The following is a 17,248-nucleotide window of genomic DNA, read 5'->3' on the forward strand; positions in this document are numbered from 1 at the left end:
GGTTATTATAGAGCAGCTGGACAATGGAGAAGAAGTCAAAGGAGTAAAAAAGAAGAAGATACAATGGCAAGAGAGAGATTTGGTCATACAGGTTGAAAAAAGAGACATTTGAACGTGTGATGTTAGAATGCGCTAAATACAGGCAAATACTCACATTACAGAAAAACAGAGTTCAGTTAAGGGTGCAAGAAATATTACAAAGGAACGCAGGGCGATATTTGGGTTTTTAAGAGCAAGTGGTGTTTATATGAGAATATAGACGTATAAACTGCCTGAGCCACACTCCAGTCCAGAAGGTGGCGGTAATGCACCCTGTTCGCCAACCGCAGCAAATCGCGACCACAGGGCTGTAGCCATGATACAAAGAAATCCTGAGGCCAACACAATCACCATTATTATTTTCCTTTTCCTTGACCTCGATGGAAAAGATCATAAGATCAAGAAAAGCTTTGAAGGATAATTGTTTCTGTAATTTTACACTGTTTTTGTTGATTAACAACTGTTTCCATCATTAATGTTTGATGGAAGATGGAAGAAGAAGGAAAACAGTAAAATGTTAAAATACAGTTTTATTACAAAATGAGTTTGAAGAATTCATGTTACTGCCTCTAAAACTATATTAAAATTACTGTCGTTAAATATCATTTCGGCCCACAGGATCTTAGCTCGGTCACTCTTCACCACGCTGGAGGGCGTCTCCTATTTTGACCTCAGGACTCCCATATTCCCATATCCCCTCCATATTCGGCACAGATGTTTCTGTATACTATGCTGGACACTTGGTTATGGCGTTCCAGTTCCTGTGCTGCCATGATTAGTGCCTCTGTGCTGGCTTTCAGTCCAGCTTTGTCCAGCCTGGTAGGATTTCTGGATATCAGCCACCTCCTTTATCTGCCGGTGGTACATACCGTGCAGGGGCCTGTCCTTCCATGATGGTTCCTCCTCTTCCTCCTCATTCCTGGGCTTCTGCTGCCTGAGGTATTCACTGAGCACGCGGCCGGTTGGGCTCATCTTCCTGATGTATTCGTGGATGTTCGTTGTCTCATCCTGGACTGTGGTGCTGACACTCACGCGTCCCCGGCCTCCTTCCTTTCACTTAGCGTACAGCCTCAGGGTGCTGGACTTGGGGTGACCCGTGGCACATTACGCACATGGACATAAATACGTATTTCTTACTTGTCTGTGTTGCGTACTACACAATAACATTCAATATTTAGTATTTACTGTTAGTTACAGTTATCTAGGTTATTGCTGTGGTGTCATGTTTATTGTGTTAATTGTGTTGCTCTCTTTTTGCTTGTTTTCCTTTTTGCTTGTTTTTTTTAGTGTCTTCTCTTACGGTCCTTCTTCCCCTCTGTTTTTCTTTCTCTCTCCCTTTCTTATCCCCCAGTCATGTCTGTCCCGTCTGTAACAACTTGAAATAAAATAAAATAAATAATAATAATAATAACAAAGGTCAACCAAATGGACCAATATGGCAAGGCTGTGATGATCCACTTGGTAAAGTAAATCAGTTGGGCATCTTTCTTGGCCTCCAGACAATAATTCTGATGGCTAAAGAACCAAACGGGACAGGCAAAAAAACCAAATTGATAAAACGTGTAAAAGGAAGATGTGCAGCGATAAAACAGACAGGCTATCCTTCTTTCCTTCTTACACAAGAAATGTCTTGTAACTCACCAATCTCATGGACTCACACTCTCAAAGAAACCACATAAACGTCCCCTGAGCATAACTTCTGCTGATTGACACTGCTCCCATAAACACCAGTTTTCATCCCCCAAGAAAATCACACACAAAACGCCCCCCCCCCCCCCCCCCCCAAAAAAAAAAAATAAAATTATGAATTATCTTGAATAAGTTGGCTGTTGATTTTCTTTACTCATTTCAGGTATTAGCAGTAAAACAGTTGCATGTTTAATCATCTTGGAATTTACCCAGATTTATTTATTTATTTAGACAGCGATCTTGACCCCCCCCCCCAATATTCAGCACAAAGTTACGCCGATGCACAAACTAATGTGTACACTTGTGTCTGCATTCATATTTTGTTAAATACGAACAAAATGATGGCAGAAGCGCTGCCAAGTGTCTGCACAGACAGAGAGGCTTCAGTTAAGAGGGAAGGAAAAGAATCTGTGTTCACGTTCAACATTTGAATTTTAAAAAACAAACAAAACATTTTCAGAAATATTTGTGGGTGTTTGTTTGTTTGTTTGTGTTACTTGAACACTAAAGTGGCCCTCCAATGAGACGACAGTGCCAGCAGCGGCCCACAGCTCATTTGAGACCCCTGATTTTAGACTATATTTTTTCACTACACCAACAATTGATAAGTATAAACACGTTTCGAAAAATCTGAAACAACACAACAGCAATACTGGAATAGCTACATTACTGAAGGTGAGTGAAACATTTGGTTAAGGTTGGTTAGCACAGTAGAAAATTGCATTTTTACGAATAAAAATAAAACAAATAAATAATAAAGAGTGTCGTAAAATGATTTGTTTTTCAAAATAAAACATTAAACTCTCATCTGTCCTTCTGGCTCACATTTGTGGATATTTGAACTCGCAAGTTAAATGTATATTCTGCAGCATCTCTACTATTCCGCGTAACTCTGCACTGAGTACGCGTGAGAGCGTTGACTTGTCTTCTACTGCCCTCGCGTGGACACCAAACTGAAAAGTCACCGTTTTCTAGAAGTGTCGAAGTGCGCCATCATACCTTAATCATCTCAGTAACTCTTGATGTACATTAGATATAAACTCACATTATATATACCTAATACTGATTTATTATCCCCGATCCATTATTTCATTTTCATGTAAGGGCTCATAATCGAACGGCTTTCCAGAGTTTCAAAATAAAAGTACTTAAATTTCAGTCTGTGGGAAAATGACAATTTAGGGACAAAACTTGACCTGATAATCTAGATTTTTTACATCCACAAGTAAAACACCTACTTTACATTTTTCATAATAATAATAATAATAATAATAATAATGATGATGATGATGATGATGATGATGATGATAACAACAACAACAATAATAATAATAATAATAATAATAATTATTATTATTATTATTATAATTACAATAATTATAATAATATATTGCCTGGTGTGCAATATAGCCCCTTTAAGTCAAAAGTGTCCAAACAGATTACACTTATGTTGCAGTTCAGTGCAGCGAAGTTCAGCGTTTTCTGCTCATCACATCTTTTTGACTATTTTCATGTTAGTTTCACTCCTGTAAGCTATTTGGTGGGGCAAACTAGAGCTTACAGGATATCACATTTTCAGTTTACTTTATTCTACCTATTCCAAAATCTAGAATGAAGGACGAGTTGTCGATATGTATTAGTTGACTTACTTTAGAGCACTTGCTATTCAGTATTTTGTTAAAGGGAAACCAGGAAACCAGCTCGCCTGCATGATTTGACTTGAAACCTCCGGAGAGGTTCTCTCTCTCCCGTTTAGCCTGTTTTGCTATGCTCGCCTAACTGGAGGCTTTTATTTTGAATTTAACTGGAACGACTGGGTGTTACTTACTATGATGAGCTTTACAGTAGTAATAGCTCCACTCGGTTGTCTTTGGAGAGCAGGACGCGCACTGACGGGAGCATCATGGCACCGCTGGGACTAAAAGCCATTGTTGGAGAAAGTAAGATTTTTTTATTCTTATTTAATTCTTATTTTTATTCTGATTGTTGTTGTAACGTGGGGCCGAGCTGCTCCTTACTTTTTATTAATGAAATGTTGGTGCGCTAAGACGCACGGGATCACTGGAGCAAAGCATCTGCCGCGAAGTGTCGCAGGCAGTGAATTAATTGCACTATTCGCTGGTGTTCTGCTAAATTCTGCCGTTATTGCCCGTTATTGTGTTGTCAGTGTAAAAGCATGGAGCCCAGGTCCGACGTAAATCCGGTCGCGCTAATCTTTGTGCGGATTAAATGCTTTGACATAATTCTCTGGGGAAGACCAGAGGTGGAGGAGGACAGACCCGACTCTGGCTGCCTCAATAACCGAAGAAGCCTTAGTTTATACTGCCTTTACTATCCCAGACCTGTTTTTCCCCTCGTGCATTGATTCCACGGTAGTTGTGAGTACAGTTTGGTAATTCCAAACTGTACTCACAACGGATTTTCGATTTGTGTTAGTTGAGCTTAATAAATCGCACCAGCGCATCTTTAGACTTCCAAAAACAGCACGCACCCAAACGGCTAAAGGGAGGTTCAGTGAACTTGGCAGTGATGCGCCTTTACTAACTCATTGAGTAACCATATTAATAAAACTAGTTACAACCTATCAAGCCTTTGGATAGTGACTGTGCAAGTTATTGAAATAGTGTCACAATCTAAATACATGTTAGCAGTGACATGGCAGTACACGAACACGGAAAGGTCTGATATTTACTCTAGACCAGTATAACAGCTCTATGCAGATCATATTTCCATTTAAAGGCAGAGATTTAGGCTAATTAAAGGATGTTGAAGAAATTCATCAAACAAAATCAAAAAACAAATCAGACAGTTGCTGTCAAACAGTCGTATTGTTTAGATTGTGATGGAAATGAGACAGCTATGCTGGAAAACAACCGAATATCAAGTGTTATTTAAAAACAAAATCACAAGGTAACAATCACTGCAAGAAGTGCTCAGAAAAATACTAATGCAATACTGTAAAGTACTTAATTGCTAAGAAAAGTCGTAGGATGAAAGCACAGGTGTAGGCGTCACAATATTTACGACACAAAGACTCGTCCCCTGCTCTCATGAGCATCTCCTGAAAATCGTCTATGTCGAGTTTCATTGGGTGCTTATTTCATGTTTTAAACCTTGAAATCTATGCAGAGAATTAGACAGCTGTAAGCATGTAACGCTCACAGCTGCCTTGGTTGAGGATCCTCAGAGAAATTAATGGTAATATTGAGCTGCATAAATATTGTTGATTTCAGTTGATGGTTAATGTACACATGCTTCAACAGAAGAAAACAAAGTATTCACATTACAGTGCATTCATGCTCTCATCTGAGAATGTGTCGTGATCAGAGAGACTGTCTGGGAGTCCAGAAACTTCCAGGTGAATCTGAGCAGTGAAGGGTCACATCAGAATGAATGATAGTGAGACTGTGATGTCAGAGGGAGTGCCCAACAGGTTATCTGTCTTATTCTGTCTGCAGACCAAAGTCATGACCATAGATGAGGGATTTAGTTTATGTTGCCCAAACATCAAAACTTTGTCTCTCATGAACACACTGTACAACATGATGACAGTGTTTGTCAGGAAAGAGGAGGTTAAAATCCAGCGAATCCATGTGGATAGGAGAGCAAGAACTGAAGCAACAGCCGACTGTGCCTGCTGCCCGTCAGGCGGTGCTCCGTTCTTCCACAGGCACTTACACCTAATCCAGCGGACTAATTGGATAAACAGGACTATTCACTGACTTCACTGTAGTGTATCTCTGACAATAGCTTTCCTCGTCATGTAGCTTGGTCTACCTGACAAAGGTGTATCGGCTCATTGAGGTGTTGTGTAACAAATAATGTGCCTAAATCGATCATTTACAGTTATTGTAAATTCCTGCATGAGATGGCTGGCCTCACTGTGTGACTGTCATGTCACTGCAATGTGCTTATGTCAGCTGAACAGCAGCTCTTCAAGCTTAATGATACCTTTGGGAGGAACATGATATGTAGACTTATTTTGGAGAGCAAGTGTTTGTGTTTATCAGTGTGTGTGTGTGTGTGTGTGTGTGTGTGTGCACTGATGCAGCCATGTATGCTGCTTTCCTGTGATGTCACGTCCGCTGACACAGAACCTAGAAATAGCTGTGGGCAGTAGGGAGTAGTGGATGGGGTAAGAGGATTGGGAGCAGATTAGAGGCAACAATTGCAGTGCATGGGCCTGTCTCTCTGTCTCTCTGTGCTCATTCTCACATCCTGGACATGTGCTTAAATCCCCAATAAGGGAAACCTTGACACATTTTAACAGAATCTATACTGTTAAATCTATACTAGATTTGCTCTTCTTAAAAAACAAGAAAAGAAAAAAGAATGAACTAATATCTTTTAGAAATGTCTCTTTGTGTTACTGTCTCTGTGTAAACAGTATTTTTTTCCCTTCCTAGTTCTCTAGTTCAGCGGTCCCCAACCCCCGGTACCGGTCCGTGAGTCGTTTGGTACCGGGCCGCGAGAGTTGAGGCTCAGGTGTGAAATGTATGGTTTTCAGGGTTTTTATCGGTTTTCAGCGTTATTTTGTTATCGTTTTTATCGTTTACTCGGTTTTCCTGGGTCTTTTCACGTGTGTTATGAATAAATCTTCTTTTTTTCGGTACCGGTACTAGTTTTATTTTGTTGTATTTATCCGCGACACCTTAAAGGCCGGTCCGTGAAAATATTGTCGGGCATAAACTGGTCCGTGGCGCAAAAAAGGTTGGAGACCGCTGCTCTAGTTTTTTACAAATTCTTCATAACGAAATGTTTTAAATTGCCAAACATTAGATTTTAATATCAGACAAAAACAAACTGGGAAAAGAAGAAAACTAAACTTTAACAGAACCTGAATCCAAAGATTAACAAACATACAAAACTAGAAAGACTATTGAACTCAAACCCGGGGACCACGACAGCTGTGCCAGAAGCTTGGACGCTTATGATTCACCAAATGTAACCACAGTCGTTCTTCAGCTTGTGAAGTTGGACCGCCCGTATCATTGGTCTGCAAATATGGAAATAACTTTGAAGTCTAATCAGTGTATTGTTCATACACGTTGCAGTGCTATTATTTTCTATTTTGTGGTTAAATTGTTATAATTTGTAATTAAAATTAGACACAAGCTCTGAAAAAGGATTTCTGTTACAAATTTGACATCCACACAGCCAAACACGTAAAATCACTGAGGTCAGTTCAGTGCTTACATTTCTGTGGGAGATCTCCTGAGCTGTGACCATTTTGAAAGTTCAAGTATCAAACCTGATTCAAACAGAAGATTCGCTGTTATGCATCTATCGGCGTAAGTGTTTGCATGATAATCAAAATGCTGTTTGAATATGTGTGAATATGGCTTAGAGCAAAACGTGCTTTGACTGCTCAGAGTTGAAAAGTCCAATAAAAGTATCCAAAGTACATTAACCAATCAGGTGAGGGGACAGGTGGCTGCACACACGTCAGCAGCATCCTCGTAGTGAATGCAGTGAAATAATAAGCTTTGCTGCAATTTGGCAAAGTGTGATGTCAAATGAATAGTTTCTGATTTATACCTGCTACAAGAGTATTAAAAATATTCTGACCGAGAGCAAAATAAAAGCATCTGTGATGCCTGAATGTAACTAAAATTCAGCACTGAATGGCTCCTCGCATTATTCCTGAGGTGGCAGCAGCACGTCTGTGACCATGTTTGTGTGTTTCTCAAAGATGATCAGAGTGGAAAATTACCCCCAACTGATTTTACATGTATACATAAAAGACCTGTAGAGGACTTGATGCCCGATGTAGCTTTTCTGAACCAATAATAACAGTTTTTGTTTCATCTTAGTTTAACTTCAGGACCTTTGCACACATCTGTTAGACAGTGTATAAAGTGGGAAAGGTTAGCTCAATCAGTGGCTCTCACTGGAATGCAGAGCTGCCATCAGTACAGCAGTCTTATTAAATGTCATATGCCAGTATAATGTGACCTAGTGGTAGCATATACAATGTAGACCTTTGGGGGACTCCGCTGCAGAATATGGAAAAACATACAAAATATGATTTAAACAACTGCAGAGCTGTCGTAGATATACCGACCCAGTGCTACAGCCTCTCTATGAAACTGTAATGATCCACTATATTAAATGCTACACTTGGGTCACATAGTACAAGAACAGAACATTCATCAGTATTGCTCCAACACAGTGAGCTATGATATCACCCTAACAAGCACAGTCTCAGGACTGTCCAAACCCTGACTGAGATGTTGTTCTGACTGCATGTTTCAGAAGGCTGAAGACAGCTATAACAGATAAGATAAGATAAGATAAGATAAGCTTTATTAGTCCCACACGTGGGAAATTTGTTTTGTCACAGCAGGAAGTGGACAGTGCAAAAGTTATATAGCAAAAATTAGAATACAATACGAATAATAGACTGTACACAACTGTACAGAAGAGAATAGAATAAAATAAAATACTATATACAGTAGAATAAAATAGAATAAAATATACAATAGGATAAAAATAGAATACAAATTCTATATACAACTGAGTAAAAATACAACTACAAAGAAGTCACTTTTATAGCAATGTGGACTGTAATCATAGCAGTCAAGGATGAAAACATCACACAGAAGTTATGGGAAAATATTATCAATAAAACAATCAAGAGTTAGAATTTTTCATTTGATTTGATTCATTTTATTCTTTAAAAAAGTTTAGAAACTTTAATCTTGATGTGATCATCAAAGCTTTCATCTCTTGGTGATGTATGTGATGATGATTCATCTTCATCCATCTCCGTTCTAGTCTGCAGGATTGTCTTTTAATAATGTGAATGTCTTTATTGATCCAGGCCACCAACAAGCACCACATTTCTTCTTTACCTTAAAAGCTGCAGGAACCTAGAGTGGACATGCAAAGAAGGTTAAAATTATTCTCTAGTTTTTCCTGTCTGAGATAGAAGGAAAGCTCCTGCTTGTTTACTTGGAAACATGATATCAAATAAAATACCTAATTGTTCTGATGCAAATAAATACATTTAATATGAACTCATTAACACTGAAGAATGTCCACAGTTATGTGTAAGCCCAGTAACATGCTTTATAAAATCATGTTAATTTATTATACTGAGGAACTGTGAGACAAATCATTCCGAGTGTCAACATTAAGATTAAAATCCCCAGCTGCTCAATCACGTTGGCAGCTGCTAAAATAAAACCAATTCTGTCACAGCAGCACTTTGAGACAGTGATCCAGGCCTTTGTTAGCACTCAGCTGGATTACTGTACTTTATAAAGGGGTCAGTGCTTCATAGGTTACTCGTCTACAGAGGAGGCAAAATGCTGCAGCTCGTCTTTTAACTGGAACTCGAAAGTTTGAGCACATTTCTCCTATTTCATTTATTTGCTTTTAAAGCTCTCCATGGCCTCGGCCCATCTTATCTCTCTGAGCTGCTACAGCCTTATACACCCGCTCCGTCAGGTCAGCTGATCAGCTGCTCCTGCATGTACCCAGGACTGGGCGTAAATCGTGCTTTTGCTGTAGCAGCTCCCAAACTGTGGAACGAGCTGCCTTTAGAGATCAGACGGCTTCTTCTCTGCCTGTTTTTAAATCACTCCTGAAAGCCCAGCTCTTCACCCTGACCTTTGACACCACGTGAGATGTTGGTGTTTAGTTTAGTTGATTCTATGTTGGGCTGTTTTAATTTTAATTCATTATGTGTTTTATTTTTTTGTTGTTTTATTTTATTCTATTGTCTTATTTACTGTACAGCACTTTCATCCTGTGCTGGCTATTTTAAAGCACTTCATAAATAAAGCACTTTATAAATAAGTGCTTTATAAAGTGCTTGGATTACTTAAACGAAAAAAAGAAGGTAAGAAAACAACAAACAGATGGTGTCAGTAACAGCGGTCTGTCTGCTGTGACACCAGCAATGCTTTTGTTTTGCCAACATGCAGAGATAGATTATTGTCCTTGCACCAAAGTGCCAGCTGTTGCACCTCCTCTCTGTAAGCAGCAGCTTCATCGTCCCAGCGCTCTGGTGTCATCTGCAAACTTGATAATGTAGTTTTTGTTGGAGCTGGAGGTGCATTTGTGGGTCAGCAGCGTCTCAGCACACGTGCCTGCAGGGTGGGAGGGGGCTGTGCTCAGTGTGATGTGTCGGATTCCAACCTGTGCTCTCTGGGGTCTATCAGTGAGGTCCAGGATCCAGTTGCAGTGGATGTGTCGAGCAGGGCAGGCTTGCTGATCAGCTGTTGGTGAATGATGGTGTTGAATGCTGAGCTGAAATCAGTGAACAGCATTCTTACGTGGGCGTTATCCAGGTGTGACAGGGCCAGGTGGAGTGCCAGTGAGATCGCATCGTCTGTTGATTTGCTTTGACTGGTATGCAAACTGTAGCTGGTTCTTGATGTAAGTCAGGACTAGTCGCTCGAAGCGCTTCATGATGATTGGAGTAAGTGTTAGTGGGCGGCAGCCTTTGAGCTCCGAGGCTGCAGCTGTCTGTGACACAGCAGCTTGGCTCAGGGCAGCGGTTCCTAAAGAGTTCTGACAGGTGGGGCGCAAGTTATCGTGAGGATTGGGAGGAGTTATTCGGAGAGTTTGCCAATAGAAAATGGAAACGCCACAAGGAAGCATAGTTAGCCCGTTATTGTTTTCACTGCTGATAAATGATGTGTTTAAGAACACAGAGGGTGGGATGGGGTTTTCACTTTCTGCAGACGATGGGGCGAAGTGGGCAAGAGGACGACGGTTAGACTTTTTGGTAAAGAAAGTACAGGCGGCAATCACAGATCATATAAATGGGGGTTTAAATTCTCAGCTGATAAGACTAAATAATGGTTTTTACAAGAAAAAGAGTTGGTGTTGAAATCAGGGTCAGATTATATGGACAAGCATTAGAAAGGGTAAAACAATTTAAGTTTTTGGGGTTGTGGTTTGATGAAAGGGTGACATGGACTGTACATATTCAGAAAATAATAGACAGATGCAAGAAAGTGTTAAATATAATGAGGTGCTTAGTGGGAACTGACTGTGGGGCTGATAGGAAATCTTTAAAAGCTTTATATACTGGGTTGATTAGGTCAGTATTGGATTATGGGTGTGTAGTATATAATTCTGCTGCCAGAACAAGTCTTCGTAAGTTGGATAGTATCTAATATCAGGCGCTAAGACTTTGCTCAGGTGCATTCAAAACAACATCTGCAGCAGCACTACAGGTAGAAATGGGGGAAATGCCATTACAAATAAGAAGAGAGCAACTGACATTGAATTACTGGGCAAGTTTACAAGGACATGGTCAGGATCATCCGACAAAAACTGTTTTCCAACCGTGCTGAGAAAAAGAGAAAACGCAATTGAAGAGCTTTGGGTGGACAGTGGGACAGAAAGCAGCTGAACTTAACCTGGACAAGATCAACATGTCAAACAGCACCGTTGCCTACAATACCACCATGGATGCTCCCTGACGCAGTAGCAGATTTCACATTGTTAAACAAAAAGACCAAGGAGAGGGGTTTATCTTACATTCACATACAGCACAGGAATATATTAATCAGCATTATAGTCAAAATCTACACAGATGCATCAAAGAATACAGCCAACCAAAGCGGGATAGCATTTATAGTTCCTGAATTTAATATCAAGGTAGGGAAAAGGATCAGTGACGATTTATCAGTGTACACAGGAGAAATGGTTTCAATATTGTTAGCAGTCCAGTGGGTTGAAGAAACAAAACCACTAAGATCTGTGATAAGTTCAGACTCGAGCTCATCACTGGCCAGTCTGCAAGACAGTCACTCAGACTGCAGACTGACATTCTGATAGAGATCCAGCAAACATTGTTCAGACTTGTTATGATGGGGCTTATGGTCACATTCTTATGGGTACCAGCGCATGATGGAGTTAAAGGGAATGAAACAGATAGGACAGCAAAAGTCGCAACGAGGAGACCGATGGTAGATATGGATATTAGTGTGAGTAGGACGGAGCTCAAGAGTAGAATACGATACAAAATGAAGGAAAGGTGGCAGAAGCAGTGGGAGGAGGAGAGGAAAGGCGATGGTTGTATAAAATCCAAAGAAAGGTGGGGGAAATGAGAAGTACAGGCCGAAACAGGAGAGAGGAGACGATTATATCTCGACTGAGATTCGGACACACTGGTTTAAATAGCACATTGTTTTTAACAGGTAAACACTGTACAGGGGAGTGTGGCTGCAGCAGGGAACAGGAAGCAATAGAACACGTTTTATTGAATTGTTTGATATTGAAAGGAGACAACTGATCAAAAAGCTGGACGATATGGACGTGAAGTTGGACTTGATTGATTTGTTTCGCACGACCTCTGTAAGTGAAAGTTATCGGGCTGTATTTTGGTTTTTTAGGCAGACCCATTTGTTCCACACCATCACGCCCTGCCGCAGCTCTGCAGTCAAAAACAGGCTCCCTGCAGCCACTAACAATGAGTAGTATTAAACTCTCACTAAATTATAGATTTTTCATCTCTGCTCACCAGTTTCTGGATCTTTTGTTTTTATAAGACTAAGACTGAACTTTATTTTTCCATGTTTGGCGATGTTCACGTTCTGTTTAACTTGTTGCTTTTTTGAAGAAGTGCTGCAGACGAATGAAGCAGTCGAGTGACAAAAGTTACAAATAGTTGCTTGAAATGAAAGTTGTTTGTTTAAAACAAAAATTACTGACGGATTCATTGAATCCTTCGGGGGGATAATATTTCTGCCATGTGAGGAATGATGTAAAAAGACTGAGAACCACTGGTTCAGGGAGATGTTGAAGACGTCTGCTCGGACGTCAGTCAGCTGATCAGCACAGGCTGTGAGGACAGTGTATTGTCTGGTGCAGCAGCTTGTGGGGTGACTTTAGCGAGACTCCTTCTCACATCGTGGACAGGGACAGCACTCGTTTGTCTGCCGAGGGGTGGTTTTCTGTGCTGGCTCCTTGTTTTGAGTCTCAAACCTGGCGTAGAATGAATTAAGTGCTTCTGGCAGAGAGGTGGGGCCTTGTAATGATGGCTTGGATGTCTTGACACATTCGCTGAGAATCTCTTGAGCAGGCGAAGTAATCACTGACTTTCTTTGAGCACTCAGGCTTTGTTCGCTTGATGCCCCGGCACAGATCGGGTCTTGTCAGTCTGAGCGCTGCCTCGTCGTTGGCCTTGAAGGCACCAACCTGTGTTTTCAGCAGTTCTTGAACGCCTGCAGTAAAGCATGGCTTCTGGTTAGCGCATGTTGTGACAGTTTTGATGATGGTGGCATCTCCAATGCATATGTCACTGTCTCAGCATACTCGTTTATGTCTATGTGATGTTCAGTGGTCGCCGCTTCTCTGAAGACGCTCAAAACTGTAACTACACCGCACTCTCCAGATTTTATTTTACATTTCTGTTATAAGACCAAACTTAGCCAAGGTGGACAGAAGTCACAATTAGAGCAGGGCGATATGGCCAAAAATATTTATCACAATATAGATTTGAAAATTTGCGATAACGATATAACTGACGATATAATTGATGCGAGACAAAATGCAACTCCACAACTTTGCCAGCGCAAAAAAAACCCCATCCATTTATTTTCACTTAAACAAGCAGCTGTTTTATGTGCATTAAACCTATATAAAAATTTAACAGTGCAAATGCAAAATCCTTGCTGAAAGTTTAACCAAAAGGCATTTCGAGTAGAAATGGGCTGACGTATCCTGAGCATAACCATGTATCATATCCACTGAAGTTAAAAAGAGGTGCTTTGCAACATTAAACTGCAGTGTGCCAAATAAAAAAGTCAAATGCGTATTTTTCGGACCATAAGCTGCACGGGATTATAAGACACATTAAGCGAAACAAAGCAGTCAGATAAATCAAACTTTATTCAACTCATTCTTCTTGCTTCCTCCACTTCTGTACCATTGATTCATTAATGCTGTATTCTATCACAGCTGCTCTGTTCCCATGTTGTTGCAGTATATGAATGACTAACCTGGTATTGTGGATGGATTATCTCAGTTGTTCTCCTGACTGAAGTTTGGTCCGTTTACAGCATCCTGCCATGCGACTGTATTTGTCTCTAACCATCAGGAACCCTCACGTTTAATTTTATCGAGTGGAAAAGTGTTAGCTTAAATCCTGCAGCTTCACTGTTTATGTTATGCTAACATAGCGGTGTCGCTAGCGATCACGTAGCACATCGTTATATACCAGCTAGCCCAACTTCAGTAACTTTACAAACATCACTGCTGTCACGGTCGCAATGGCAGACCGTGTGGAGAGTGTGTGGAGGACTCAGGTGCAGACACAGGCGTGGACACGAAACTGAGTTCGAACAAAAAGCGAGCCTTTATTGTGGCTGAAGACAAGGAGTGCAAACAAGGCAGAAGCACAGTGACAAAACTAAACTATAACTAAACTGGGAAAGTGATACCAGGATAAACTATGAAGACACAGGAAACCATAACTATGAATACAAAGGACTGGCTGTGACAACATGGAGGGTGGGAACACAGACGACATGAAACACAGAGACTAAATACACATGAGGGATGATCAGGGGAAGTGGCCACACATGGGAGCACAGCTGACACACATGAACCTAACGACAGGAGAGGTGAAACTAAATACACTGACATTGAATACAGACTTTCAAAGTAAAACAGGAAACATGGAGATCAGACATGACATGAACTAAACACAACCACGCAGACGTGACGCATGAACCAGGGAGACTTAGTACAGGGGGAGATGACATAAACAACTAAGGAACAAGACTAAACAGCAATCTAGAAATTAACTAGGTGAACTAAGCTAGGCACAAATGAATACAAAAGATACATAAAACTCAAACACTGGGTCGCTCGACCCAGGACCATGACACACTGCTGTTTAGTTTTCTGTCTTCATTTATGTTGGAAGTGATAGCAGAGCTGTACATTTGAATTTTTTCAGAAATCTCTCAGTCAGAACATGCTATATCATGCTTAGGTAACTAGCGAAACTAGCGAGCTAACTTCCGTTAACCTCCTGCTAACTTCTAACTCCGTTAAATGTAATAAATTCTGTTTTCATGGATGCCTGGATGCTAAACTTCATAGTTACACCTGGTAAAGCAGCAATGCTGATCGTTTTTTTAAAGATGAAAGAATTTAGACAGTTTTTAACTCTCAGTGACGCTGCAGTGTTCGTTTGACTTTGGGACCTGAACGATCTGACGGACAAACACCAAACCAGTTCCACATCACTGAAGTGGCACCATTTTTACAAACCTATTCTGGTTCATCCGTTTCACTCAACGATCTGCTTTCTCCATTCTCATTCTCCGTTGCTGCCATGCTTTTTCGGCCATGTGCGTATGAAAACAAAGGCACTGCACATGCGGGTTTTACCCATATTCTATCGCCATATTTCATTTTCTTATCGTTGCCTAACATTGTACCGGCATTACCGTGAACGGTATAATATGGCCCAGCACAATGGAACTGTAGGTTGGAAAATTTCAATTTCAGTTCAGCTGTTTTTTTTTTATTTAGCAACAACAGCCGAACACTTAATAGACTGGATGAGGCAGCAGATTTTCTAGGTTTGCACAAACTAGTCTGTTAGTTATTAAGACTGGAATATCAAAAATGGGCAACTGGCAGATTTATGACCTGATGTGTGAAAATGCTCTAACTCTTGATTGAACTGTACAATATACACAAAATATTTTGTTTACAGAGGTAATGAACAACGTCATCAAGAAGGCAAGAGAAAAAGGAAAATGGAAGGTAATTGTCATTAACATCATTATTCATACGAAGTTGGATATCTGTGATTCAAAGATAAACAAAGACATTCATTAAATATCAGATATAGTAGTTTCCTTTGCTATGTGTGATTTTATTATAGGTTTTGGTGGTGGACAAGCTGAGCATGAGGATGGTGTCCTCCTGCTGTAAGATGACAGACATCATGTCTGAGGGAATCACTAGTAAGTACTACCAACCCAGCCACGCCCAGCTCACTTGACCTGTAGCTGTGTAGTTAGTTTAATCTGTTTTAAATAAATCAAATTTAACTCTAATTTCTAATTAAGTTAAATGTATCCAACAGTGTTTACAGTGTGACAATATTTCTATATTAATTTATTTTTTTGCAAGGTAATTGAAATATTAGAAAAGGATAAGATCAGCTGTGTGGTTCCTCGGTCGTTGATCCAGTGTTTAGTTTATTTTCCTCTGTTCTCAGTTTAAAGTTTCTTATTGATTTCCAGTGTTCTTGTAATTATGTTGTGAATTACATGCTGGAGTTCAATGTTCGTAGTTGTGATCCAGTCCCAGAGTTTGAGTTCATGTTTCTTTTAGCAGTCTGTTGAATACTGGCTGTTCAGTCTTCCCTAAGTATCCCATGCCCGGTGTACGTGTTCACGTGTTTTGTTGTTTCCTGTCTTACTTTCCAATCCCTCAGTCATGTGCCAGTTTTACTTCCCCCTTTGTCTTTCGTTAGATTCTGTTCACCTGTTCATTGTCCTCATGTGTGTATTTAAGCCTTCTGTTTTCTTCAGTTCCTTGTTGCATTCTACCAACAGGTGTGTTCCAGTATTGTTTTTTACTTTTGCAAGTTCCAATAAAAAAAGCTGTCTTTTATGAGTTCACCATTTTGAATAAAAATGTCAGATTAAAGACAGGCTTTGGTATCCGTTCCCACCAGAACATTGCTGAATAAATAGTACTTTGACTGTGAGAAACATGGCACCAGGTAGTGATGGTGTGATGAAATCCCTTGAATGTGTCGACTTTTTCCAGCCAATTGCTTTGCCAAAAGGCAGATCACACGAAGCTCATTTGGGAGTACTGCTGTGATGATGCATGTGGGCTACATACCAAACGTTCCACTAACAACTAGTCTAAAATTAAGAAAAACTCAGTTATTAAGTTAAATTTGAGAACCATCCATTTAATGGAAAACGTCAAAACTTATATCAGAGGTGTTTTGGAGAAAGCTAATTTCCGCCACTTGTATCCGCGATTTCACTCTAACAGTGTTAACAATAAGATTAGACTAACGAGCTTGGAAAGAAAAGCGTCTGCACTTCTTTAAGTTTCTTGAAGACGTTTCAAGCTTCGTCAGTTCTAATGTCCAGTGGTGGAGAGTCCCAGATTTAAGTCCTGGGGGAGTGTCCCCAAGAGGGGATCCTTTAATCACACGAGTCAGCAGTGTTGGGCAAGTTACTTTGAAAAAGTAATTAATTATAGCTACTAGTTACTTCTTCAAAAAAAAGGAACTGAGTTAGTAACTGAGTTACAAGATTCTAAAAGTAATTAATTACTTGAAAAGTAACTATTGCGTTACTTAAAAAATAAAAAAAATGTTTAACCCTCTGGGGTCCAGGGTATAATTGGCTGTTTTTGACCACTTTTGATGTTTCCTCTACATTTCACCTTTACAAACTATTTATTTGCCTTGTTTGGTATCATTCTTTTCAGCACAACCTCACGTGTCTGAATTTACAGTTATGTTTTCATTTTTACATACTGTATTAACACAACTGATCTAAAATCAGAC

At 40.1% G+C, this 17,248-nt stretch overlaps 1 protein-coding gene across 2 annotated transcripts in view; it reads left to right on the forward strand.

Annotated features, from left to right (window-relative positions):
• Positions 1-3,571: 3,571 nt before the first annotated feature.
• stxbp1b (syntaxin binding protein 1b) overlaps positions 3,572-17,248 on the forward strand; it is a 37,332-nt gene continuing 23,655 nt past the window's right edge. For both annotated transcript variants that reach the window (XM_084947545.1, XM_084947546.1), the window contains exons 1-3: positions 3,572-3,668; positions 15,422-15,471; positions 15,593-15,674. In XM_084947545.1, coding sequence (XP_084803671.1) covers positions 3,632-3,668; positions 15,422-15,471; positions 15,593-15,674 — 169 coding nt within the window. In that variant the 5' untranslated portion in view covers positions 3,572-3,631. The remainder of the gene's footprint in view (positions 3,669-15,421; positions 15,472-15,592; positions 15,675-17,248) is intronic.

The sequence above is a fragment of the Perissodus microlepis genome, chromosome 12, assembly GCF_051167445.1.
Source record: "Perissodus microlepis isolate ML-2025 ecotype Zambia chromosome 12, ASM5116744v1, whole genome shotgun sequence".
In the NCBI taxonomy this organism is placed as follows: Eukaryota; Metazoa; Chordata; class Actinopteri; order Cichliformes; family Cichlidae; genus Perissodus; species Perissodus microlepis.